Here is a 25,633-nt window from a genome sequence, read left to right on the forward strand (position 1 = left end):
TTTGGGCCATTTTCAAGTGGCAGTGGAGCATCTGAAATGATGCCTCGGGCCATAGGATCCTCACCCCTGCTGATATAAACCAACACTATTATAAACTACTGTCGTCCCTCGGTTAACAGTGACATCGTTGAAAGTTTTTTTGCTTAACATTTCGCCTCCGACAGGACCGCATCGTTTCGACTAACGTTAAAATGTTGATTAACGGTGTTCATAAAATACTTTTCTAAAAAAAAAAAATGTAGATTTTTTTCGATTTAAAGCTTTCGTGACTGCAGGGATTCATCTTCTTGGTTCTTTCGGTAAAGTCACGTAGAAGGGAAATAATAAGATAATGTTTCAGCCACAACGGAAGACAGACCTGTTCTTCACCTGAAGACGGCTGCTTGCGTTGTGGCCGAAACGTCGTGAGAATTATTTTATTATGTTTCATTTTTATTATTTTATTATTGCCCTTCTACGTGACTTTACCGAAAGAACCAAGAAAATGTTGATTAACGATTTGTTTGCGTTATGCATACAATGGCGCCAACTTCGGCCAATCCGCGCGCTCGTAAGCGGGCAGAGCGTGCACTCGGCCAATCAGCGATGCCCATTTGAGCGTTTAGACCACTATGGGCTTTGTTTATATTATATTTCTATTTTGGCAGTGGAAACAGCTCTCTTGCAGACGTGATTTTTTAAGACTTTCTTTTTTATTACATGTGAATTCAATCAACTTATTTTGGTTAACAGAAGTTTTCGTGGAACGGATAAAAAAAAAGTTTAACCGAGGGACTAATGTATAATGTTTTGTGTGTGTATGCATCTGTGCAGGCATGAGCGCTCATTGTACCATGTGACATGAAAAGCCTGCCGGCACCCATGCTTGTTGCAGGTCATGCAGGCGCCCGTGGCCGCCTTGCTCTCGCGCCCTTGCTCTTCGCACAGGTAGCACGTCTGCGTGCGGCAACGCGGCGACAACGAAGCGGCACTCCCTCAGCTCGGCCGAAACGGAAAAGTGCGACGCGACATGGCTCGGCAAAGAATGGCGCCTCTTGGGAGAGGCGGCGATGGCTCCGACGGGAAGTGCAGCGGGGGAGGCGGGCGGCACTCACCTTATTGTAGCGATCGTGAGGCACGTACTGGAGTACTATGGGCTCCATGGTGGACACATTTGCAAACTGAACCTCAGGAATATATAGCGCACACACCACGTGTGCCCAGCCTGCATGCCCGAGGTGAGAGAAAAATTGCCGTCAGCGTGCACCTATGAAGAGACGAGCTCGATGCACACGCCAACGACTACGTCGCCACCCCCCACATGCGTATACATGAAGATGCATCGTAACATTACGGATAGCAGGTACAAATGTTTGTAGCGAGATACTTAATTAGGCTGACGTGCCATACAAGGGGGTCAAGTGACCAGTACTGTACTATGACCGTCCATCTTTGTCTCCGCTTTGCAGTTGTTAAGTAACCATGCAACAGTGTAGACACACAGGTGATTGAATCGACGACTTTTGGATTCAATGTACCACGCATTAAACGTGCGCAGACATTCAACGATGTGGCAATGCAAACCAGCGGCAGATTACAGAACTGATTGTAACGAGGAAGGCCAAGTTACCCACTTCCTTTTTGGACGTTTTATCTCATCAGGCTCATTGGGCCATGAGATCCGCTTTCACGAGTGGGCATGTGAGAAGGATAGCGTGGGCTCGTCTCTGGTGGAAGCCCACCGATCCGAACAGCATGCCACACAAGCTCGCCCTTCCCGTCTGTGGATGTAACCATTTTCCCTGATGGCCAGTCAGTTACCTCCGTTATCCGTCCTCTTCAATGCTCCATCCTTATGTGGACAAAGCTCACATCTCTGTGGGAACATCAATCAGCGTTGCGTGCGTTAACATCGAGCAGCAGGTGACGATGGATCAGAGGGTTTGAATGCACTGCAGGGATCTACATCCAAAGTGCGCCGTCTGCCGCGACACATACGTTTAAAAAACACACGAAGGCGCATTCTGAAAGCAGGCCCATTTGCCACACACTTGAACAAGTCGGCATCTTTCCCATTGAAGCCATGCGATCAATCAAACCCACGTGTGCATGTAAATAGTTCACAAATTACTATTGACAATGGTGACCCTTGCAGGAAGATAATGAGTAAAAAGGGACACACCCTGGGGTTTTTTTTTTTAAGGAGCAATCTGACAAGCCGCTGACCGTTGACCCAACACTCAGCATGTGCCAATTGTGTTTGCGCCCCGAACGTGCAACAAAAAAAATTGAGCCTCTTATTAAAATGATAAAACCCAAAAATGTGGTTTCTCTTAGACAACGCCTGGCACAGACAACCAAACTGGAATTAAGATAACGAACAAATATGAATGTAAAAAATCGCTATGCTGCGTTAACATTCGAACCGAGGTCTGTGCAACAAAAACATTTAACTAATGTACATATACAGCCCTTTTGAAGGCCTCCAATGCCATATGGGTCACCATGCTGGTCAATAATGCGGGTTAGCGAATGTGAGTGTGATATGGGAGCACGTAAGCAAAATACAAGAGTGGATATTTCTGCACTGCCAAATGCTGGCCCTGACTTAGCTCTACAATAAAAAAAAATACTCTTAATGTACAAAGTATGAATGGGGCATTTTAACAGATAGGCTTTCACCACCAATATTATTTATGATGAAGTTTTTTCGGTTAGATCGCGTAAAGGTAAATTTGTCGTACACCTACCTCCACCAGCCACAGCAAAATAGTAAGGTTGTCACATGCACAGAACCAGCAAAATGTCACTCAATTGGTAATGTTGTAGGTGTGTTCCATCACACCGGTGTGGTGGAGCAATACATGCCAGGTCAACCTTACTAATGGTCTGTGTTGGGTGGAGGTGGGTATACGACACAATTACGCAAACTAACCCAACAAACTTTATCACGAATAAAAGGGGCATCTCAAGACTGTACCAAAAAAAAACCCTTGAATAAGTTGCATGGAGGGACGTGGAATGCAGCAGTGCATGGGAGCGTTAGCATCAATCGTGGCAAGTGGGGAAGAATCTGATTCGCGCACCCATTCTAAGCAGGAGGGGCTCTTGTCGGAGGCTGTCATCGCCTGCTGTCACCCATTGAAAACGCCTCCACGCGGCCGGGCACACAGACACAATAGTGTCTTCAGTAGCTATTTATGCACGCAGAATGCAGAGCGCACTACACGGCAAGCCAAAGATAAAAGTGCGGTGCCGCAAGTTGCTATTGTGACCTGAAGAAAAACCAACGGTTCAAAATCCATTTTGGCAAAGAAGAAAAATCTTTCCTGAAATCTCCAATGTTTTTTTTAGGCACAAAGTACACCTTCCTTCAGAAGGATGGTATTAATTTCCCTTTCCAAGACTGGGCAAAGATAACAAGTGGCTATTAAATAGTTTTCCTCTTCAAAAGTATTGCAGCTCAGTTACTTAACTAAGCAAATAACATATCTACCTATTCATTTGTTAAAATGTACCTATTTTTCACACTCGTGATAGACACCAAAATGTTCATGCAAAAATCAGTCATTGATCTCTATGCAAATAAAATGCACATATGCTGTTGTTTTCATGCTAATATTTTAAAGTTGTACAAATTACACAGAATACCTAAGAAAACAAACAATACAGTAGAAAAATGGGACAATAAGAAATGATTTAATGGGGGAGGGGGGTTGGTGTTGAATCGTTACATGCCGATAGCAATGCTAAAGTATCGCAAAAGATTAAGAAGCATTCTGAGGTCCTAGGCCACTACTAATGTAAGTAGGTGGACAGTCTTGAATGCATGTAGAGCGATCATGCACATGTGCAGGGTGAGCATGCATGCATGTGTAAAAGTGTGCAGGACCATTTGCATACTCACCACTCGCGCTGCTCGCTCCTGCGACTCACACTTTCGGCAGAACCACGGCCCCGTGGGGACATGCACTATCCCGTAACAAGCTGCGGACGACAGCAGCAGGCGCATGATGTAACGGGGAGGGCCATGCGCGAGTACACATACGCACACCAGCCAGATAACACGACACTGCCTGGTTATAAAACTACGGTGCACAGCGTGCATTAAAACATCGATTAAGTTTTACCGATTTAATTACACGTTTTAATTTCTTATCAATATCTTACGCCACAGTTTAAACGTGTCGTGAATTAACTATTAATTGCGATTATATCATTGGGCAATCGTTCAATCTGAGCAGTTGGACAGGAACGTGTTAGCAAGCATTGGATCTCACAACAAAGTCACAGTCATTAATAAATAGAATTTCCACATCTGTCCAATACACATTTTGTGTTAAGTCTTCTGAAGGTGTATTTTACTTGATACTTATGAACAAATTCCAACAACACTTGTGATAAAAGTTGTGAAAGTGATATTGAAAGAGAAATTATTTTAGGAAGAAATTACATGAACTTGTGAAAAAAATATATTGACAGGTACCCTTCATGTCACCAGTTAAATTAACAAAGTATGTAGACTGATGTTTTTTTATGCAAATGTTTTAAGTGGCAGGATGAACCACAGCCTGTTTAAAAACATATATATATATAACTCTTCATCAGGTCTTGGTACTCAGTTTGTAAATGTTGTTGCTTCCAACACACCGATGTGTTGTACTAGTGATGAATTGGCATGATCTGTTTACATGACAACCCTTACTAGTTGGCTGTGTCGGGTGGTGGCGGGTTTTAACACATTTATATATTTATGCGATCTAACCAAAAAACCTCTATTATGCTTCATAATGTTAACTTCTAAACAATACAGAAATAATCTTGGGTTATGTTTGCAAGTAAAGTGGTGTTAGGACTAAGGCCGGTGTCAAGGATTATGGGTGATCTCCGATTATCTCTTGAGCAGCTTGAAAGAGCAAATGAGTTGCACGTCTTGTTGTTCATCGTAAAAATATCAACCACGGCCTCGTAAGATGCATCATCCTCAGTACTGGAACTGTAAATACGAAGTTCCATGTACTTGGAGGCTGACAATAGAGATGTCAGGCAAGATTGAGCCAGTGAATCGTATTGCAAATGTACACACATGAGCGTTATTTAATACTAGGTGAGAACCCATTGATACAAAACTATATTATGCAAATTATATATATACATTTTCACTACTACATTAATGCCAGCATGCCACAGTAATAAATAGGTTTCTGTGTGAAAGGACCAAAATACCCAGAGAAATTCCATACTTAAGAATGGAAAATTCAAGTCCACAAAGAGGGTTCTTGAGCCACATTTCCATCCTGTTATCTCCTTGGTCCTCTTGCAGCCCAGGGGATTTGGGAGTTTAATAAACATATCGATGAGCCAAAGACCCTTGCCTCTAAATTTCTGGACCATAGTGGTGTGCGCCAGTATGTCGTGCCCATCAGTCGTTAATTTGTCGAACGGTATTAGTCTACATCGAATGAAGATAATGTTACACAAACTGCATTTGACTGTATGTCTGCACGGTAATTTTATACCACGTAGATTGTTGTAGCACACTACTGGTACGAAACAGTGGTATTTGGTGATTCGTCCTGACCACAGTGTTGTATAGTTTACACAGTGTCAGTTCTGCACTCAACACTGAATGCACTTCTCACATTCACTACAATTCGGCAGGCACAGGTTAGGTGTCCTTTGACAAACATTATTAAGTCTACGGCAGATGCTACTGTTAATAATCCAGTGTTCGTGTCTACAATTTGGGCAGTTGCCGCCCCCCACCCTCTACCACCTCTCATTTCCATGGGAGTGCGAGTTAGCTGGCAATTCTGGCACTGTCCCCCCATGTCTCCTCTGGGGCTGCCCTGAATTCTATGTCACTATTCTGGCCAAAATGGAGTACATTACCAAATGTGAATAAGAAATATTGTAGGCAGAATGAAAATTTAATTTTACATACTACGTAAGTGATCCAACTAACTTATGTGACAACTTGAGTAACTTGGGAAAAAACTGTGAAACTCCGTGTTATCAACACAACTTGAGTTGTCATTCAAGTGCTGGGAGAAATCAGGCCAACTTGAGTACACTCAAGTTCACTTGAGTTGGTGGCCAATGACAAAAAGGTGGAAGTGGAATGTTCCACTTAGATTCTCACGTCTCTCAATGTACAAAAGTTACTGGCCAATGATTGTTAGCCGTATATATATAGCGGACAAGCCTCTCGGCAGGGTCTCTACACTACCTTTATAGAGGTGAGGTCTATCATGTCACCTGACATCATGCGAGAAACACCTGCGTTAAAGGATAATGGTTTTGAACTCGTCTGATATGAGCTGGAAGAGTCGAGGACTATACCACCCACAGGGATAAACATATAAAAGTCGCGCCAAATACAGAACATAAATCGATGCGGTCCATTGGTCTATGGGCATTTCATACAAATGTTTTTCTGCAGCATAAAACTGGGCCAGTTGTATGTTCTCGGTCTCATCAACAAACACAAATGAATTACATAATCTACTTTTGCCTGGTGTTTGTAATGAAGCCTGTATATATGGAGTTTTCCTGTTCTCCCCGTGGTCGCATGGATTTTTCTCCGGGTCCTCCGGTTTTTCCCTCCACATTTAGAAACATGCATTTATATTATTTAGCCGCTATAAATGTCCACGTGATAAGCCACTTCGATGAGAAATAATTTGTGCCCAGGTCACTTCTGAAAAAGAGCTATATAGCTGCGTGGGACTTACCTTTAAAAAAAAGTTAACACGAAGGCTTTCACGACCAATATCATCCATAATACAGTTTTTTTTGGGTTAGATCTCGTAAATATAAATGTGTCGTTATACCCACCACAAATCTGGCTGCCGCCTGATGCCAGATTGTAAATGTTATAGATTTGCTCTCCCAATACATTGGTGGGCTGTACTAGTAACGAATTGGCATGTTTTGTTTACGTGACAAACCTTACTAAATTGGCAGTGTCGGGTGGTGGCGGGTTTAACGACACATTCATATTTACGCGATAAAACCCCAAAGAAAACCTTTATAATGCAAAATAGTTTAGTTTCTAATAGCCAGCATGGAATATTCTCATGAATGAACCTTTAACTCGCACCGTAACCACAAGCCAACGTCACAGCAGTGAAAACATCTGGTGGCAGTGAAAGCACGCATCCCACACGTGGCCAGTTCGAAAAACCTCTGCTGCAGTAGAACGCGAGAGGACCTCATTAAAGGGAATGAGGGCAGGCGAACCGCGGAACCGACATCGCATCCTCACCTTGATGCACGGCCACGCTGCAGCCGTGTCCATCGCAATACACGAGCGGGTTCTCAGCCCAGCCTCGCTCGTCAGAGCACACACAGCACCCGCCGACCATCTCCTTCATCGCGCTCGGGCCCAATAAGCCAAGCGCGGGCCCCGTCCAGACGCCACCGCCACCACCAGCGCAGCCTGCGCCGCCAGCGCAGCTGTCGTGTCCGCCTCCTCCTCCTCCTCCCGCCGCCGCCGCCGCGTCCGTGCCGACGCGGTCCAACCGCTAAGAGGCACGAGAAGAGACAGAGAACAACAACAACCACAACAACAATAGTGTCAACGCAGCAGACGCAGTCAGTCAGTCAGTCTCACGCGCGCGCGCGCAGATTAAAACAAAAACAGGCTGGACATTGACAACGTCACACGCACATGGCAATGCGGAGGAAAGGCATTAACACGGCGGAACGCAGAGACAAGCAGTTACACACGCAGGTATACAGAGACACGGCGCGACAGCGAGGCGCACACACAGGGGCACACTCACGAGGTATAGCCACACAGACGCGCGTTGAAAGAAACGCACGGAAACACGGAAGCAGAAAATAAGACGCAGAAAAAAGTCGAAAGAGGGGCAGCAGTAGCAGTGGCGGCGCATCGGGACGGCGCCGAGAAACGAACGCGGCAACACGCGGGCAAGTCTCGCTCGGGGAGCCACGTACACAACAACACGCATCATCGACCTACACAGACGTAGAGAGACACCGAGAGACAGAGAGGAGCGGGTGGAGTTTAAACCCTCGCCGCCACGCAGGGAGAGAGGCCGCGCCGGCATTGCCCCCACAATGGTGACGGTGGCCTCTTGGGCCAGGCGGGCACGTGGGGGGCGGCTGAGGAGGAGGGGGGGGTGGGAGTTCAACTCGCCCTCGCCTTTACCGCACTCCCATCGCCCTGCGTCGTCGTTGTTGCTATCCCTCTACGTGTCGCGATCGCTACGGCGCACGGCGCGGTGGTTACGGTGGTCGTGGTTGGCGGCGGGAGTTGTGCTCGGATGGGCGGGGTAGGGGAGGGGAGGTCAGTGAGGCCTAGTCATCAGGCCACCCCGGGTGACCCCTCCGGCGGCAGGAGAACTAGGAAACGCGGGGCTCCCGACGCGACCCCGAGTGCGCGCGCGCGCGCGCGGCCTCTTACCGACGGCGAAGGGCGCGCGGGTCACGTGGCCCAAGCCTCGTGACGTCACCCGGCTTAAAGCGGGGGGGGGGTATCAGGGAGGGGAGATGGAGGAGCCGCGGCGGTGGGGGGTCAAGTCACGTGGTACGAAGCCTGCGCGCGAGCGCGCGCGCGCGGCCCTCGTGACATCACGCGGAGTTGGGAGGGGCTATCGTGAGTGGGGGTGGTCTCGGTCGTCACGTGACGCGGCCGCTTTAAATAGTGTGACGTCAAGGCGGCCCGCAGGAGGTCGTGGGTTCGATCCCGACGCTGATGCCTAAAATACAATAAAATGTTTCGCTCCGGATGACCGCTGCAAAGTATGATCTGTGTTTTGATTTAGTGTGCTGATCTTAAAGGTGCATTGAATTTGTTTTTGATACTCCGACTGATGCTCCTACTGTTGTGGAGTGACTCATGCAGCCAGCTATGGCTACAGGGTTTTGGTGGTACATGTGGTTTATGGCGTTTATTGTGGAAATTCGGTGACAGTTCCTATGATCACTGTTACATTGCTTTTATGACTTTATTTTGATGATTTCGAAAGTTTTTTGGTTTGGGCATGTTTGTTTGTTGTAGTACGGCGTTAGACTGATGGCTTTAATCTAAGTTGTCTTGTGGTTGTTGTTGTTTGACTGGCATCCCACTGGGATTTTTGCACATAGCGTTGGTGTACGGTGCCTTTTCTGCAATATTTTGCTGTCTTTTCTTGGATTTTCTGTTTGCACAAAGTCACTTTAAGATATTTTTCTTGTTCATGTTTTTGTTTGTTGCGGTTGCACCCGATTCAAGAGCCGAATAGCTCACAGGGTTCTACCAAATAAATGAAATGAATGAAACTGAAATGCCTCCTGCGTCTCTCGCTTTCTCTTAGGGGCCGTTCATAAATGACGTCACGCACCTAGGGGGGGTCAGACATTTGTGACGATGTGTGACGAGGGGGGGGGGTTTGAGAAATGTGACGTCACATCAAAATGCGCAACTTTAAATAAATAGCGACAAGACGTTTTACTTAATTAAATAGACTTTTTAATAAATGTTCTCTCCTACAATATCAGAGTGCAGCGCCACATTAAATACGCACTACAATGACAATAGTTTAAAGCGATTTGAAGCATGTTTTATTTGGGGGGGGGCAGAGCTTTGTGACGTCATAGTTGAGGGGGGGGGTCTGACTTTGTGACACCGTGTGACGAGGGGGGGGGTCAAAATAGTCCAAAATCGCGTGACGTCATTTAGGGACGGCCCCTTTCCCCTCCACGTTTAGAATCAACATCAACGCGTTCTGAGTATTCGGCTGCTGCTATAAATGTCCACGCAATGACGATCAACCCACTTCGTCGAGCCATCATTTGTGATAGCCAGTGGGCCTTACTTGGTAACATACAAAAAATAGTTCATAGTTTTGTTATACCGTATGATAATTGTTTTTTACATTTTTATCTGGCAACAAAACTGACACCTTTTTTACAAGGAGTCATGTTTGCATTGACCACAATACCTGCAGTCGGAATGCAAACAAAAAACACAACTCTGATAATGTATGCACTGTTCTTGAAATTGATTGGTCCACACACGAGACAGCTTTCCTTAGAGCCTAGTCTCACATGGTGTTATACCGTATTTTAACTATAATTGACTTCATTTCAAATGTGGGAACGACGTCATAAACCAGGCGATGGTTGCGTGCAGATCCTCAACAGGGTCCGCCGGGTGGCGCTGTGAGCCCGTGCAGAACCACCCAGACCCCAATAACTGGAATCAGAATATTGTATTTACACTGCAGGAGGAATCCGATGAGCTATAAAGCTCTTTTTCACACATGTCGAGTAGGGGCTTGTCAGAATTTACAATACAAAAACACGCGATATGAGTTCAAAGTATAGGAAAGGTAAACAAATCAATTATAAAATATATACACACAAATAAAACTGAACAATATATTTTTTAAATCTTATCACGTAAAACCCACTGAGCTATTAACTTATATTTTAGCCAGCGAGTACCTAAGAAGGCCGGAGGGGCGGGGCACAACCACGCCCGGCCGCCTTTGTCTCTCCAGTGATGTTTATACACCATCAGGTATTCATACTCTTAGGTTGTTTTGGTAAAGTCACGTAGATAAAAATAAATAATAAATGATGAAAATAATAAAAATAATTTTATTTCTATTATTATTTCTATGATTTTTATTTTAAAATAATATAAATAATTGTATTTAATACTTTTATTTATATTATTATTTCTATAATTTTTATTTTTTATTATTATTTTTTACCTACGTGACTTTACCGAAAAAACCTAAGAGTGTGAATCCTTGCAGTCACGAAAGCTTCAAATCTAGAATTAACACCATCAGGTACTTATTTTATGGTAGGGCGCAGGACCGGTTCACATATTCGCCGCTGATGTTAGCCGTGGCCGGGAATCGAACCCACGTGGCGCAGTGTCCTCACCAATATTACCACCGTGTGTCACGTGCAGCCAAAGACAAAGATCCCCCGTATATCCTAAACAGACTTGGGGCAAGTGTTGTTAGCGAGCACCTATGCAGGCCGGCACGGCACACGAGGGGGTGGGTGGCCAACACCACGCCCGACCGCCTTTGTCTTCCGAGTGGATATATTTACACACCGCACCAAGTACTCATTTGATGCTGAGTCAACCTACGGGAGGCCCAGGACCGGTTCAGATAATAATCGTCACTGGTGTTGGCCGTGAGCGGGAATCGATTCCGGGTGTTCAGGTTCGTAGTGCAGCGCGCTAATCGCTGCACATACACGCACCTAGGTGCACATTGGAGGAATTGTCTTGTCACTGGACACGTGTAGTCGTTGCTTGTTGTCACTGTGACGACTGTTAAAGCTGTGAGTCCGTGTGCACCTCCCATTATCACGGTTGGCTACGTACGGTGCGAAAGAAGTTCAAGGTGCTGGCCACCCAACCCCTCCTGTGCCGTGCCCACCTTCATAGGTGCTGATCGCCTACAGCACTTGCCCCAACAGTCTGTGGAGGCTATACGGGGGGTCTTTGTGTAGATTCCTGGGTGTGAATTCGATTTATCGAGCTAGGCAGTCTGACAAGCCACACGGGCATCTGCATATTGCGTGTATGCGCGAGCGATTAAAACTCTGTCCGACTATCCATAACACTAACCACGTCAGTCCAACACACCGGTGGTGCTGTACTAGTAACGAATTGGCACGTTCTGTTTACGTGACAAATCTTACTAGTCGGCTGTCGGGCGGTGGCGGTTTTAACGACACATTTATATTTACGCGATCTAACCCAAAAAACCCAATTTCGTGGATGCTATTGGTCGCGAAAGCCTACGTATTGAATTATCTTGAACAGTTTAAATGCATGTCTTTAACGTGCGCGTGTTCTCTAAGCCGCGTGTTCCTATTTCTGTCTATCTCCAAGCGTGCGAGCGCTTCACGAGCACGCGTTTTATGAGTTGTTTTGTTCCACATGGGGACATTCAGTCAACACAATCCCCGACGGTGACACCAGCCACTGAGTGGCGCACGTGTGCCTAGGCAACCACCCCAGAACCCACGGCGCTGACTTGGCACGGGGCTCCCGACACGAGAAATAAGAAATTTAACACCCCCTCCCTCTCGTCATGGGACCTCCTTTGCCAGTACCAAATATGCCAGAAACAAGTATAACCCGTAAAAACAAAGTTTTTCACTATAAATCCTTTATATGCGTGGCGGCTAGAGTCCTGTCGTCCTCTGGCTTGAGATGGCTGCCACCTATGGGTCAGATGATTGCATTGCACCATTAAGCAATTGGTAATTAAATATAATATTTTTGTCCTAAAAATATTATATTTAATCACGAACATTTATTGTCACGCACAACGAGTCTGTGTGGAAAATGTCAGCTCAATTGGATCACCGGAAGTGGGTTAAAAAACGACCGAAAGATTTGCACGGTCGTAAGCAAGCAAGCGAACTTAATATAAAGGATTTAAAAAAGGGGAAAACCCCTATTAGTATATTTTGGTACTGGCAAAGGAGGTCCCATGACGTAGCTGCTCACCCGAGCCCTCATTACTCTGGTAGTGCGTTGTCTTGGAACTGTGCGCCTTTTGGCGTCATTCTTAATTGGTCGAACACCATATGAGACGAGGCTCCAAAGAAAGCTGTCTCTGGTGTGGACCAATCAGTTTCAAAGACAATGCATAAATTATCAGAGTATTGTTTTTTGTTTGCATTTGACTGCAAGTATTGTGGTTAATGTAAACATGATTCCTTGCAAAATGTATCAGGTTTGTTGCCGGAAAAAAGGGGAAACCCCCTATTAGTACCCCCCCCTCTCTCCCTCCTAATTATTTTCTATAAACGCTGGACGTCTAAAAGCCCAACAATGATTTGTAATGCGGCATCGCAAATCATGCGCGTGTGCTGTTCTTAAAATAGTAATGAAAAAAATATGGGTTGACGTTATTCGTGAAGAACCGTCGTCTTGTATTCACATGTATTGCGGTTCTTGAAATATTTATTTTTTTTTCACGGAATTCGAAGAAAATGGCTCTTCTTGTTAACCGTTAAAGGCGCTACCCAGAAATGGCCTTGCTCACGCCACTGTTGGCGAAAGATCCTCCACTCGAAGGATCCCTCGGGAGAATTTTAGTGGTTGATTTTTTTCCCGGCACAACCCTCTACAGGCCACGAAGCCTATAGCACCTGTTCTTTCTTGCGCGTAGTGGTCACCCGCCCATGAATGAACGTATTGTAGAACGCGAACGGAATGATAGCAGTGTAACACAATATTTGTTCCTCGGTAGTAAGTGTTATTTCCTAATTGCTTATGCCTAAAAAGTATAGAACATGGCTATTATTCCTCAAAAACTTTGCTTTTGTGACCAGGACATTGATATTTTGAAATGTACATATTTTCAATGAGAAAACGGGCAACTTTGTGTCTTGTCGTTCACAAAGTTATACAAAAACATATGAATCAAAATTAACATGTATTTATACTAAAGTAATACAAAAATTACGACAAAATATTTAGAAGTGAGTAGTTTTTCGAGATTTACGATTATACTGTAAATCACTTTCACGAATCAGCCACCAAATGCAGTCTCCCATCATGTCCTCGTTATACTGTCCTTGGTAGTGGCGTTCCAGTCCAGTATATCCTGGTGGAAGCGCTCGCCTTGCTCCTCCGAGTACGCTCCCATGTTCTCCTTGAATGTATCAAGATGAGCATCACGGATATGGACTTTGAGGGACATCTTACAGCCCATTGTGCCGTAGTTATTCACCAGAGTTTCAACCAGCTCCACATAGTTTTCGACCCTGTGATTGCCCAGGAAGCCACGAACCACTGTGACAAAGCTGTTCCAAGCCGCTTTCTCTTTACTAGTGAGCTTATTGGGGAATTAATTTCACTCCAGGATCTTCTTTATCTGTGGTCCATCACCAGCTTTTACCTTCGACTCAGACAGCTTAATGAAGAAGTCTTGAAGGTACTTGAAGGCTGCCGACTCCTTTTCAACAGCTGACAAATTGTTTCACAAGGCCCAATTTGATGTGCAGTGGTGGCATCAGCACCTTTCGGGGGTCCACCAGTGGATCCCACTTGACGTTGTTCCACCCCACAGAGAACTCGGTCCCGCTGTGGCCAGTCCCGCCTTTGGTAGTGTGCCTTGGTGTCCCTGCTGTCCCAAAGTTAATGATTGCCGGGAAATTTGGTAAAACCGCCTTGGAGACCCATCAGGAATGCCACCATTTTGAAGTCTCCGATAACCTTGCAAGTGTACTCATCATTCTTCAAGGCATCCAGCAAGGTCTTGATGCTGTTGTCATCCTCTTCGAGGTGCACCGAGTGAGCCAGGGGAAGAGACGGGTACTTGTTACCATGATGGAGCAGCACGGCTTTGAGGCTTCTGGATGAGCTGTCAATGAAGAGGCGCCACTCATTCTGGTTATAGGCGATTCCGATTACCTCGAACAGACTGGTCACATTGTGGCAGAAGCAGAGCCCATCTTGACGGGTGTAGAAGCTGCAAAAAGGTTGGTGACGCTTCCTCTGATCTGCGACTTTCACACTTACATTTCGGCACGACAAGCCACTTCGTTGGACTATCATTTGTGGCCAGGTCACTTCTGAAAACGAGTATAGCTCAGTGGGCCTTACCTGGTAAACAAGTTGTTTCTTATACAGCTGGCTCAAAAACGCAATCAGCAAATAAACAAGATGCACCTACGCCCCCCACACCTCGTACACCATTAGACCACTAGACCCACGCGGGGAGAGAGGAGCCTAAAATACAGTCCTGGCGTCAGACCTCCCCACCTGATGACTTTCTCCTGAGGCAACCCGGACAGTGATTCGGCCCAAGGTGTCCTCAGTGGACGCCTGGAGGTTACATGTCAATGTCACAGGGGCGACGTGAACTGATTTATAAATGTGTGAAATTATAAAATACATGGCAGTCATTGGTGAATAATCGCGTATGAAGCTGCTGGTATAAAATAACTACGATATATTGTAAATCTATATTGTAGCCGACAAAAATACAAACCTTTCTAAACTCATTGATAGTAAACAAAGTACCCAGCGAACAACTTACCTCACACGCATGCAGGGCGTCCATAGAAAATCTGTTTTTATCCGCTTGCAGTTACTAGGAAAATGGACAATTGGTAAAAATATTGATGTTCGTTATTCTTACATTTATTTATCAGAACCAAAGGGGGGGTTACTCGGTTGAAAACAAAATTCAAGAAGCAAAATACAGTCGTGGCCAAAAAATGTTGAGAACCGTTGGCCTAGGGCAGGGGTGGGGAACTTTTTTTCTGCCAAGGGCCATTTGGATATTTAGAACATAATTCGCTGGCCATACAAAATTATCAACTTTAAAAATAGCCTGTTATATTTGGTCAAACATTTAATTAACTCACCCCTAATGGGATGGCTGGAACTGCTTCTCTTTGGTGAGGCGTGTGATGTTAGCTGGTATTGATGATGTTGCTACCCGCAACTGCTTTTCCAGGGTTTCTCCGAGATTTATTGAATTTCGAGTCCCGCCTGCGGTTGCCTTGACAGGGCCAGACTCAAATGATTTCGCGGGCCTCATACGACCCGCGGGCCGGACGTTCCCCACCCCTGTCATAGGGGATTGTGTAATGCAGTGGAGAGGTCGCGTCGGGACAAGCGCCCACTACGGGGGAGAGTTTCAGGACCTGGCAGCCCAGCAATGGATTAAAGGAGACGCAACAATCCCGGGACAGCGAGGAAGCCACGAATTCAAAGAGTCACGTAGGTATAAAATAAAATAAATCACGACGTTTCGGGCGCAACACAAGCATCCATCATCAAAAAAAATCAACACAAGCGTCCATCATCAAAATAAATCACGACGTTTCGGGCGCAACACAAGCGTCCATCATCAGGTGGGATGATGATGGACGCTTGTGTGTGCGCCCGAAACGTCGTGATTTATTTTATTTTATACCTACGTGACTTTACCGAAAGAACCAAAGAGTATGGATTCCTGCAGTCACGAAAGCTTGAAATCAAGATTGAATTTTAAAGAGGTTCGGGAATTCTAAGCGACATCGAGAGCTTTAGTTCGCGAGGGAGACTGATATCACCTTCTGGATGCGTCGCCCGTCTCGACGCGCAAACTCCAGCATCGCTCCACGGTGGCTAGGAGATGTTAACTACCTCGCCTGGTATACAGGAGGTCGTGGGTTCGATCCCCACCCTGACGCCTGCTGTATATCTGGAGTTTGCATGTGCTCCCCGTGGTCGTGTGGATTTTTTCTCTAGGTCCTCCGGTTTTTCCCCTCCACATTTAAAATCAACATCACGCGTTTAGAGTATTTGGCTACTGATATACATTTCCACGTGGCGATAGGCGACTTCATTGAGCTATCATTTGTGTGGCCAGGTCGCTTCTGAAAAAGAGCTGTATAGCTCAGTGGGCATTACCTGGTAAAATAAAATTTAAAAAAATTTGTTGTTTAAATGGCGCATTTCAGTTTGTGGTTGATGTTCCAAGTGGACTGCGACCCTGAAACGAACTGCACCATCCCCGTGGTTGCCCCCCTCCCCCCACGTGATCCGTGGATCAAACAAATCACTCGAGACGCCGGGTGCATGGCAGCAGAAGTTAATGCGAACGTCGTCTTAAGAGGTCACGCGTTTTTGCGCAATGGTCTTTTGCTGGCTATGCGTGATGAATGAACGTTAACAGACAGGTGAGTGGCCGGTAGCACGGAAGGCTGCCAGTTGTAAGGAATCGGCTCCCCTAATTCAGGTGCAATGGACAGGTTGGACGGAGATAAAGACAGAAAGAACCAAAGACAGAAAGAACCAAAGAGTATGGATTTCTGCAGTCACGAAAGCTTCAAATCAAGATCAAATCAAGATAAACACATTTATTTTATTGTATTTATTTTATTTATTTTACTTTGATTAATTTTCATTTTTTACCTACGTGACTTTACCGAAAAAAACCTAAGAATATAAACACAGAGGTAAGAGCACCCCCCTCGCTTGCCAGCCCAAACGCCGATCTTACCTGTGCGTGTCTCTCTAATCCCACGCTGACCCCCCGTCCGAGTGTCGATCTCTTCTCGGCGAACAATAGAGGCAGGGGGCACGGTGGAAGCCGAGTGAGCTAACGCTGCAGCAAAGTCCCCAAGAGAGAGAGAGGCAGAGAGACAGCTGGGTACGCGGGAGATCGCTTGTCCTGTCGAGGTCATTTTCAAGGTCGCAAATAAACCTGTCAACTTTAGCAAACGTTGCGTGTCAGGTGGGCCGTGTAGGGGCGTAGGGCGCTTCGGGGATATGTCGAGCAGCAATGTAGAGTACTCTTAGGTTTTTTTTCGGTAAAGTCACGTAGGTAAAAAATGAAATTACAATTAATAAAAGTAATGATAGAAATAAAATAAAATAATAAATCACGACGTTTCGGAGGCAACACAAGTCTCCGTCAAATCTAGAAGCAGTGTACTGCAGGCGGTCTGGAAGCTATGTAGAGTCCCGCTAGCATCGGTGGTCGGCGTGACCAGGGCAGTCCATACGGGGGTGCGGGGTGCGGGGCATGGGGCAGATCACACTAAACTATTTAAAAAACTTAAACCGTTTTTATTTTACCAGGTAAGGTCTACTAAACGATATAGCTCTATTTCAGAAGCTAACTGGCCACAAATTATAGCCAAATTAAGTGGATTATTCGCCATATACTCTGAACGCATACTTCTAAATGTGGAAGGGAAAACCCGGAGAACACCAAGAAAAATCCACGCGATCACAAGGAGAGAGACGCGCAAACTTCTAATAAACAACAGGCATCAGGATCGAACCCGCAGCCACCTGCATACCAGGCGATTGAAATAACATCTCGCCACATTGTGTGGGCCCCCGACGCCTTTAAAACTATACCGTAAGTATATACATCTGAAACCGTGACGATGAAGCACAGCTACCCCCACCCCCCAAAGCGCGGGGCCCGGGCGGTCGCCCTCATTCGTAACCCGAGGAAACCCAATCTAGATTTGAAGTTTTTCGTGACTGCAGGGATCCATACTCTTTGGTTCTTTCGGTAAAGTCACGTGGGTATAAAATAAATTAAATCACGACGTTTCGGGCGCAACACAAGCGTCCGTCATCAGGTGGGACAACCACAGCAAGAAACGTCGTGGTTTAATTTATTTTATACCTACGTGACTTTACCGAAAGAACCGAGGAAACCCCTTTGGTTTGTGCAGAAGCCGCGTTGGCCACCGAACAGCCGCAGCGCTATCGACACCGTGGGTTCCCTTTTGGGTAGAGCAGCATCGCCACCTCGTGGGCCTCTTGACGCAGTGCGAGATGTGGGCGCCAACGGTGGCGAGGTGGTTAACTACCTCTCCCGGTATACAGGAGGTCGTGGGTTGAGATATCGACCCTGACGCCTGCTGCTGTATATTTGGAAATAATAAAATAATAAAAATAAAACATAATACAATTATTCTCACGACGTATCGGCCACAACGCAAGCAGCCGTCCTCAGACGCTGTCTTCCCGACAGACCTGTTCTTCACCGGAGGACAGCTGCTTGCGTTGTGGCCGAAACGTCGTGAGAGTTATTTTATGATGTTTTATTTTTATTATTTTATTATTTCCCTTCTACGTTACTTTACCGAAAGAACCAAGAAGATGAATCCCTGCAGTCACGAAAGCTTTAAATCGAAATTGTATTATGTTTTATTTGTATTTTATTATGTTATATTTTTATTATTTTATTACTTCCCTTCTACGTGCCTTTACCGAAAGAACCAAGAAGATGAATCCCTGCAGTCACGAAAGCTTTAAATCGAAATTTAATTATGTTTTATTTTTATTTCATTATGTTATATTTTTATTATTTTATTACTTCCCTTCTACGTGACTTTACCGAAAGAACCAAGAAGATGAATCCCTGCAGTCACGAAAGCTTTAAATCGAAATTTAATTATGTTTTATTTTTATTTCATTATGTTATATTTTTATTATTTTATTACTTCCCTTCTACGTGACTTTACCGAAAGAACCAAGAAGATGAATCCCTGCAGTCACGAAAGCTTTAAATCGAAATTTAATTATGTTTTATTTTTATTTCATTATGTTATATTTTTATTATTTTATTACTTCCCTTCTACGTGACTTTACCGAAAGAACCAAGAAGATGAATCCCTGCAGTCACGAAAGCTTTAAATCGAAATTTAATTATGTTTTATTTTTATTTTATTATGTTATATTTTTATTATTTTATTACTTCCCTTCTACGTGACTTTACCGAAAGAACCAAGAAGATGAATCCCTGCAGTCACGAAAGCTTTACATCGAAATGTATATTTGGAGTTTACATGTCTCTCCCTGTGGTCGCGTGGATTTTTTTCTCCGGGTCCTCCGGTTTTTCCCTCCACATTTAGAATCATGCGCTTATATATTTGGCAACATCAAGCGTTTAGAATATTTGGCTGCTCTACATTTCCACGTGATGAGCCACTTCGTGGAGCTATCATTCGTGGCCCAGGTCGCTTCTGAAAAAGAGCTACATGGCTCATTGGGCGTTAACTGGTAAAACAGATAATAGTTTATATGCTTGGTTCTTCGGTAAAGTCACGTAGAAGGGAAATAATAAAATAATAAAAATAAAACAATAATAAAATAATTCTCACGACGTTTCGACTGCAACACAAGCAATCATCATCAGGTGTGAAATTGTTACTGTTTTACATTTGTATTATTTAATTATTTCTCTTCTACGTGACTTTACCGAAAGAACCAAGAATATGAATCCCTGCAGTCACGAAAGCTTTGAATCAAAAGATAATAGTTTCTTCCAAGACGTCTGGTCAGCATCGAAGAGTAGGCCAAAAATACCCTCATGGGCTCCTTTTCGTGGACCACCTTGGCCAGCAGTTTCCTGATGAGGCAAGGGTCCTCTCGCGACCTTTGACCTTTTGAGAAATACACGTGATCGTCCCATGAATATCCAACATGCCACTGGAAACGGTGATCGGTTACTGGAACCGGTAATTTAATGACGAAACGGTTACCGGTTTATATGCTCCGTTTTAACACCGAAATATATACGGACTCACGGGGTTATACTGACATATGCTGTAGACGCATACACACAAAGAGACCCATAGAGTTACTTAGAGTACGTGTTATGAAGATCTTGTTCCACCAACAGACCCACGCGCGCTGTGGTGGTTGGTGGGTTTTTACCTCAAACGCTTAATTCATCACGAAGCCTCATGCGCGCGGGCGAGGTTGGGATCACATTCGCAAAGTTGAGCCTTAAAACTCATCTTTTTTCAAGAGCATATCCCTATAAATCTTCCGGTCCGCATCCTTAAAACCTTCACCATCCTCCCCCAGTCCCCTTCCTAACCTCCCCCTATCACCACCCTTCCTTGCCACCCCTTCCCCTCCCCAACACTCAAACCCCATCACTTTTCCCCATCAGTCAATAACTAATGAAAATGTTATAATTAATTATTGTCAAGCGCTTTGACGAAAGCGCTATATATCCTTGATAAGATCAGTGTCGTTTAAAATCACCCTCGATTTAAATAGAGGCGGCTTAATTCACCATCGCAATCCATTCGTGGAGATTAACTCTGGACTTGAGCACGGACAGGGAGCCAGCAGCACGGGAGGCTGCGAGCGGGGAGTGAATGCCTATGGCAGGCAGCAGAGGAGATTGGACTATTTTTTTTAAAACTTTTTGTTGTTATTTTACCGGAGAGGGCCCCGCACCGAGCTGTATAGTTATTTTCAGAAGCGACTTGGCCACATATGATAGCCCAACGAAGTGGCTCGTCGTGCAGAAATTGATTTCAGCCAAATAATCAAAGCGCACGTAAAAGTATCTAAATGTGGCGATAAAAATGGGAGAACAATCCACACGACGACGAGGAGCGCGTGCAAACCCCAAATACACAGCAGGCGTCAGTGTCTGGATCGAACTCCAAGACCTCCTGTATACGAGGCGAGGTAGTTAACATCTCGCCACCGTGGCGCCCATTTGAACATCATCATCACCACCACAATCATCACAAGCTATGAATGCGATTTCAATCACACGGCTGAATCGGACCCGGACTGGACGAATCGCGAGTTCTTGTTCGAACAAGTCCCCCGTCGATTTCCGCCGCAAAATCGGCGGAAAGTTGCGACTGAGACGGCAGGTGGTGAGACACGGACGACGTGTGGGGGATTGAGGATAAGGAGTCGGGGGGGTGGGGGGGGGGGGAAGAGGTGGGACGTGGATATCGGGGAGGGGAGAAAAGGAGCCGTGGTGGGAGGGTGATGAGGGTGGTGGTGGTGGGGGGGGGTCGGAGAGGTGGGAGGGGGGACAGAGGGGAGGGGGCAGGGAGGGGAAGCAGGTGGGCAAGAGGTGGGAGAAGGAACCCCCGCTGCGCTCGCGCGCTCCGATTGGCTCGTGACTCGTGAATCGCACGTGCGCGCGCGCGCGCGCGCGCGCGCGACCCGAGACCCGGGGACCGATAAAGAGGCCACGCGCAACAGCCCGGGGCTTCATACCGCACCTGCACCGGTGCTGCAACGGGGGACCACGTCCCATCCGGATCCGAACCACTCTCTACTAACGAGACCCCGCATCGCCGTGCCCTCAGAAACGGGCCACCCTCCAACAGAACCACTCCTACCTCCTACACCCCGCACCTCCTACACCCGGTCAACATTATTCTCACACCTGTACCATTACACTTGTAGGCGACGTCTAGAACCGTGCGTTACACATCGAGACGTGAGCGCTAAGTTCACCTGTTGGCTTTGCTCACAAACCTGACGCAGTAGCAACAGCAGTAACCCACTCCGCCTGCACGCCGTACTAAAGCACCCGCATATTTATCAAACACGTGCATACCCACGCAGCGGTACATACACAGGTGCACATATACTCGCGCGCGCGCACACACACAGTGTGTGTGTGTGTATGTACACTGGTATAGACACACGTGCATATAGACGCAAGCGCACATAGTCGAGTACGTACACGTACGGAGTGCAGCACGCGCACGGCAAGATACGCGTGTGTACACAGAGACACGCGGCGAACACAACGCGCAGACACGCACGACCGCTCGTGTACACGTGTGCAGACACACACACGAGCACGCTCACACGTGTGTGCTCACACCCACACGTGTGCTCATACTCACACTCACACGTGTGCTCACATCCACACGTGTACACACACGTGTACACACACACGTGCGCTCGCACCCACACGTTGCGCTCACCCACACGCGCACGCGCACGTGTGCACACACATCCACACGTGCACTCACCCACACGCACGCACACGTGTGCACACACACACACTCCTCGTGTACCGACCCACGCGTGCACACGTCGAGACGCATGCGCGCGCGCAGCATGGACGCCGTGCTGGAGCAATTTGTGGACATGGAGCGCTTCTCCTCCTCCTACCTCATCGACGACGACGACGACTTCTTCAGCGACGAGGGCGGCGGCGGCGGCGGCTCCTCGTCGCCGCGCGACCAAGTGGACCTCATCATGTGCGACAGCGTAGACTACCTCGCGCACTCCCTCAGCGACTACTACCCCGAGGACGACGACGACGACGAGGAGGAGGAGGACCGCCAGCAGCAGCAGCAGCACCACCACTCACATGGACAGCAGCAGCGTGGAGATCCCGGGTCCCTTCTGCTCGCGGGGGAAGGCTTCGAAGGTGGCGTGGGGACACCTGGCGGCGACGGCGGCGGCGGTGGTGGTGATGGGTCCGCTCCTCCGGCGCATCGGAGGTCATCGGGCAGGAGGCGCAGATCGCGCGTCCACGGCGACATGTCCCACCTGCGACAGGCGGCCAACCAGCGAGAGAGGAGGCGCATGCAGTCAATCAACGCGGCCTTCGAGGGCCTCCGCGCGCATATCCCCACGCTGCCGTACGAGAAGCGGTTATCCAAGGTGGACACTCTGCGCCTCGCCATCGGCTACATCTCCTTCCTGGGCGAGCTGGTCCACTCGGAGAGGCCCCTCCGCGCACAGGCGGGGCAACCGCTGTTGTGCCAGCAAAAAAAGATCATCATCTTCCATCGCGCGTCCGGTGAGTGAACTTGACTGCTCCTCGTCTGTTTTCGTGATCTTCCTCCTCCTCCTCCTCCTCTTCTTCCTCCTCGCGGCACGCGTGTTTCGGCCCGTGTCATCTTTTCGTGTGGCTCGCTGTGTCCTTTTTATTGACGAGTCTCAAGGCTCATTTTTCGGAAAGACCTGCTCAGGGCTATAATTCTTGAGTGCGTATTTTCCGTGTCGCTGTTAGACCAGATTGGGTACGTGCCGAGTAGCCCAGACCGTAGCGAATATATCTACTCTACTGTAGGTGGTGTCCATAATACAGTTTTTTCGGGGTTAGATCGCGTAAATATAAATGTGTCGTTAAACCCGCCACCACCCGACGCAGCCAATTAGTAAGGGTTGTCACGGCAAAAAACATGCAAATGCATTACTAGTACAGCACACCGGTGTGTTGGAGAGCGAATTCGCAACATTTACAAGCTGAGTACGACGTTTCGCCAGTAATTACAACTGGCATCATCAGGCGGCAGCCATATTTCGTTGTACACATATTGTAAATGTGGATTTGCTCTCCAACACACCGGTGTGCTGTACTAGTAACGAATTGGCACGTTCTGTTTTACGCGACAAACCTTACTAATTGGCTGTGTCGGGTGGTTGCGGGTTTAACGACGCATTTATATTTACGCGATCTAACCCATAAAAAACTGTATTATGGATGATATTAGTCGCGAAAGCCCTCTACGTGTTAAACTGAATGTGGTGTGCCGGTGACGGAAATATTGTCCGACTCGTTGTGCCGGAGAGACTCGGATGACAGTAAGCCATGGTTCTGGTACATGGCCATGTTTGGTCAATACATTATCGTTTGGGTGGAAACTGGAGTGCCTGGAGAAAACCCATCACGCATGTCAGGAGATATCACTCAAAAAGTTCCGCACAGATGGATTCAATGGCATAATCCCACAGTACCTGTTATTCTCAGACAGTCTAACATCCAAGTACCAACCAGGCTCAAGCCTGTTTATTTCTAGATTTGAAGCTTTCGTGACTGCAATGATTCATATTCTTAGGTTTTTTTCGGTAAAGTCACGTAGGTAAAAAACATTAAAAAGTAAAATAAAATAAAAATAAAAACAGGCTCAAGCCTGCTTAGTTTCGCAATGATTTGGTCGTAGGCTGCGTGGATGTATCTGTCTCTCTGTGAGTCTGTGAGGAGCGGGTGGACCCAGCGTTAGACTCCCTGCCGAGGCTATCAGCGGCGGGTCATCTGAAACAGCCCTGGGTCGCCATCCCCTCTGTCAATTTAGCCGTGAACGAGGACCTGGTGCGTTGTAGAGCTATGAACACGGGACACATTGGCGGGCAGGGCGATGTACTGGCCGCACCGACTCTCCATGCTCAGTGTTGGCCGCAACAGGTGCCACGAACAAGACTTGCCCCAACAGTCTGTATGGTGTCGTCTTCTTGGTTCTTTCGGTAAAGTCACGTAGAAGGGAAATAATAAAATAATAAAAAATAAAACATAATAAAATAATTATCACGACGTTTCGGAGGCAACACAAGCTCTTACTTGATACAGCTATCGTGCTGTGACGGTTCCACCTGAAGACGGAAGCTTGTGTTGCCTCCGAAACGTCGTGAGAATTATTTTTATTATGTTTTATTTGTATTACTTTATTATTTCCCTTCTACGTGACTTTACCGAAAGAACCAAGAAGATGAATCCCTGCAGTCACGAAAGCTTTAAATCGAAATTTAGTCTGTATGGTGGTTTCGCGGAGAACCTGTGTCTGTTCTGCCACTCTGCGTCTTTATAAGTTGTGCGTTTGAAGTTTGTTCTGAATATTAGACTACTCTGTGATATTTATTTAGATAGTGTTTACTATACATATTTATTTTGTGCGTTTGTTGATATATTATGGGGGGATAAACGATCGCATGGCTAGAAAAATAAACGTAACTTGATTAAGAAGTAATACCTTCAAGACTTTGACAAATACACGTCCATAACCCTTTGTTTCGCTTCATCACTCTGCCCCCCCCACCCCCCCCTTCATCTCCACACAGCATCAGAATATATATTCATACTGGAGGAATCCGATAACCTATAAACTCTTTTCCACAGATGTCCAGTACACTGTCGCTCCTTCCATCCCTCCCCCCTCTTTCTCCTCGTCTCTGCCTCCCGCTCAACCCCCGCTCACTGTCTCTTGATCGTCACCGTCCGCGGCTCTCTCTCCCCCAGGTTTGTCGCCGGGTCTCACCCCGCTGGCCGGACATTCACTCTCCTGGACGGACGAGAGGCAGCGCCGAGAGCGACACGTGGTCCGCACGGCCCGGGTCTGGACCCCTGAGGATCCCCGCTCCCCGGAGGGTGCCGACGCGCCGAGAGAAGGCCCTCTGTGACCGCCCCCACCACCACGTGCGAATCCCCGGGCATCCTTGCCCGCACGCGCGGCGTTCATCCCTCCAACCGCGTACACGGGGATCTGACCCACGGTGGACAAACGGGTGACCCTGTGGAATGGACTGGCACCATGGATAGGCTGGTTCCCGCGCTGCTGAAAGTGTGGATTTTTCACCACTGGCCCACCGCCGCTGCGGGCAGCAAATTAAGTCACTAAAAGTTAGTTACGG

General features: G+C 46.9%; 2 protein-coding genes across 4 annotated transcripts in view; one reads left to right on the top strand and one right to left on the bottom strand.

Annotated features, from left to right (window-relative positions):
• Window positions 1–8,438, bottom strand: part of MLLT6 (MLLT6, PHD finger containing) — a 28,078-nt gene extending 19,640 nt beyond the window's left edge. For 2 of the 3 annotated variants that reach the window (XM_078883571.1, XM_078883500.1), the window contains exons 1-6: window positions 8,411–8,438; window positions 7,247–7,505; window positions 3,887–3,966; window positions 1,801–1,855; window positions 1,095–1,204; window positions 833–936 (exon numbers count right to left, since the gene is read on the bottom strand). In XM_078883571.1, the coding sequence (XP_078739697.1) occupies window positions 833–936; window positions 1,095–1,204; window positions 1,801–1,855; window positions 3,887–3,966; window positions 7,247–7,355 (458 nt within the window). In that variant the 5' untranslated portion in view covers window positions 7,356–7,505; window positions 8,411–8,438. Of the gene's footprint in view, window positions 1–832; window positions 937–1,094; window positions 1,205–1,609; window positions 1,617–1,800; window positions 1,856–3,886; window positions 3,967–7,246; window positions 7,506–8,410 lie in introns of those variants that run through there. The other variant, XM_078883646.1, reaches the window with a different exon arrangement.
• Window positions 8,439–22,318: 13,880 nt separating this feature from the next.
• Window positions 22,319–25,402, top strand: PTF1A (pancreas associated transcription factor 1a). The gene is made up of 2 exons (XM_078856482.1): window positions 22,319–23,024; window positions 25,242–25,402. The coding sequence occupies exons 1-2, from the start codon at window positions 22,319–22,321 to the stop codon at window positions 25,400–25,402; spliced, it is 867 nt and encodes a 288-aa protein (XP_078712608.1).
• The last annotated feature ends 231 nt before the right edge of the window (window positions 25,403–25,633 follow it).

The sequence above is a fragment of the Lampetra fluviatilis genome, chromosome 1, assembly GCF_964198595.1.
Source record: "Lampetra fluviatilis chromosome 1, kcLamFluv1.1, whole genome shotgun sequence".
NCBI lineage: Eukaryota > Metazoa > Chordata > Hyperoartia > Petromyzontiformes > Petromyzontidae > Lampetra > Lampetra fluviatilis.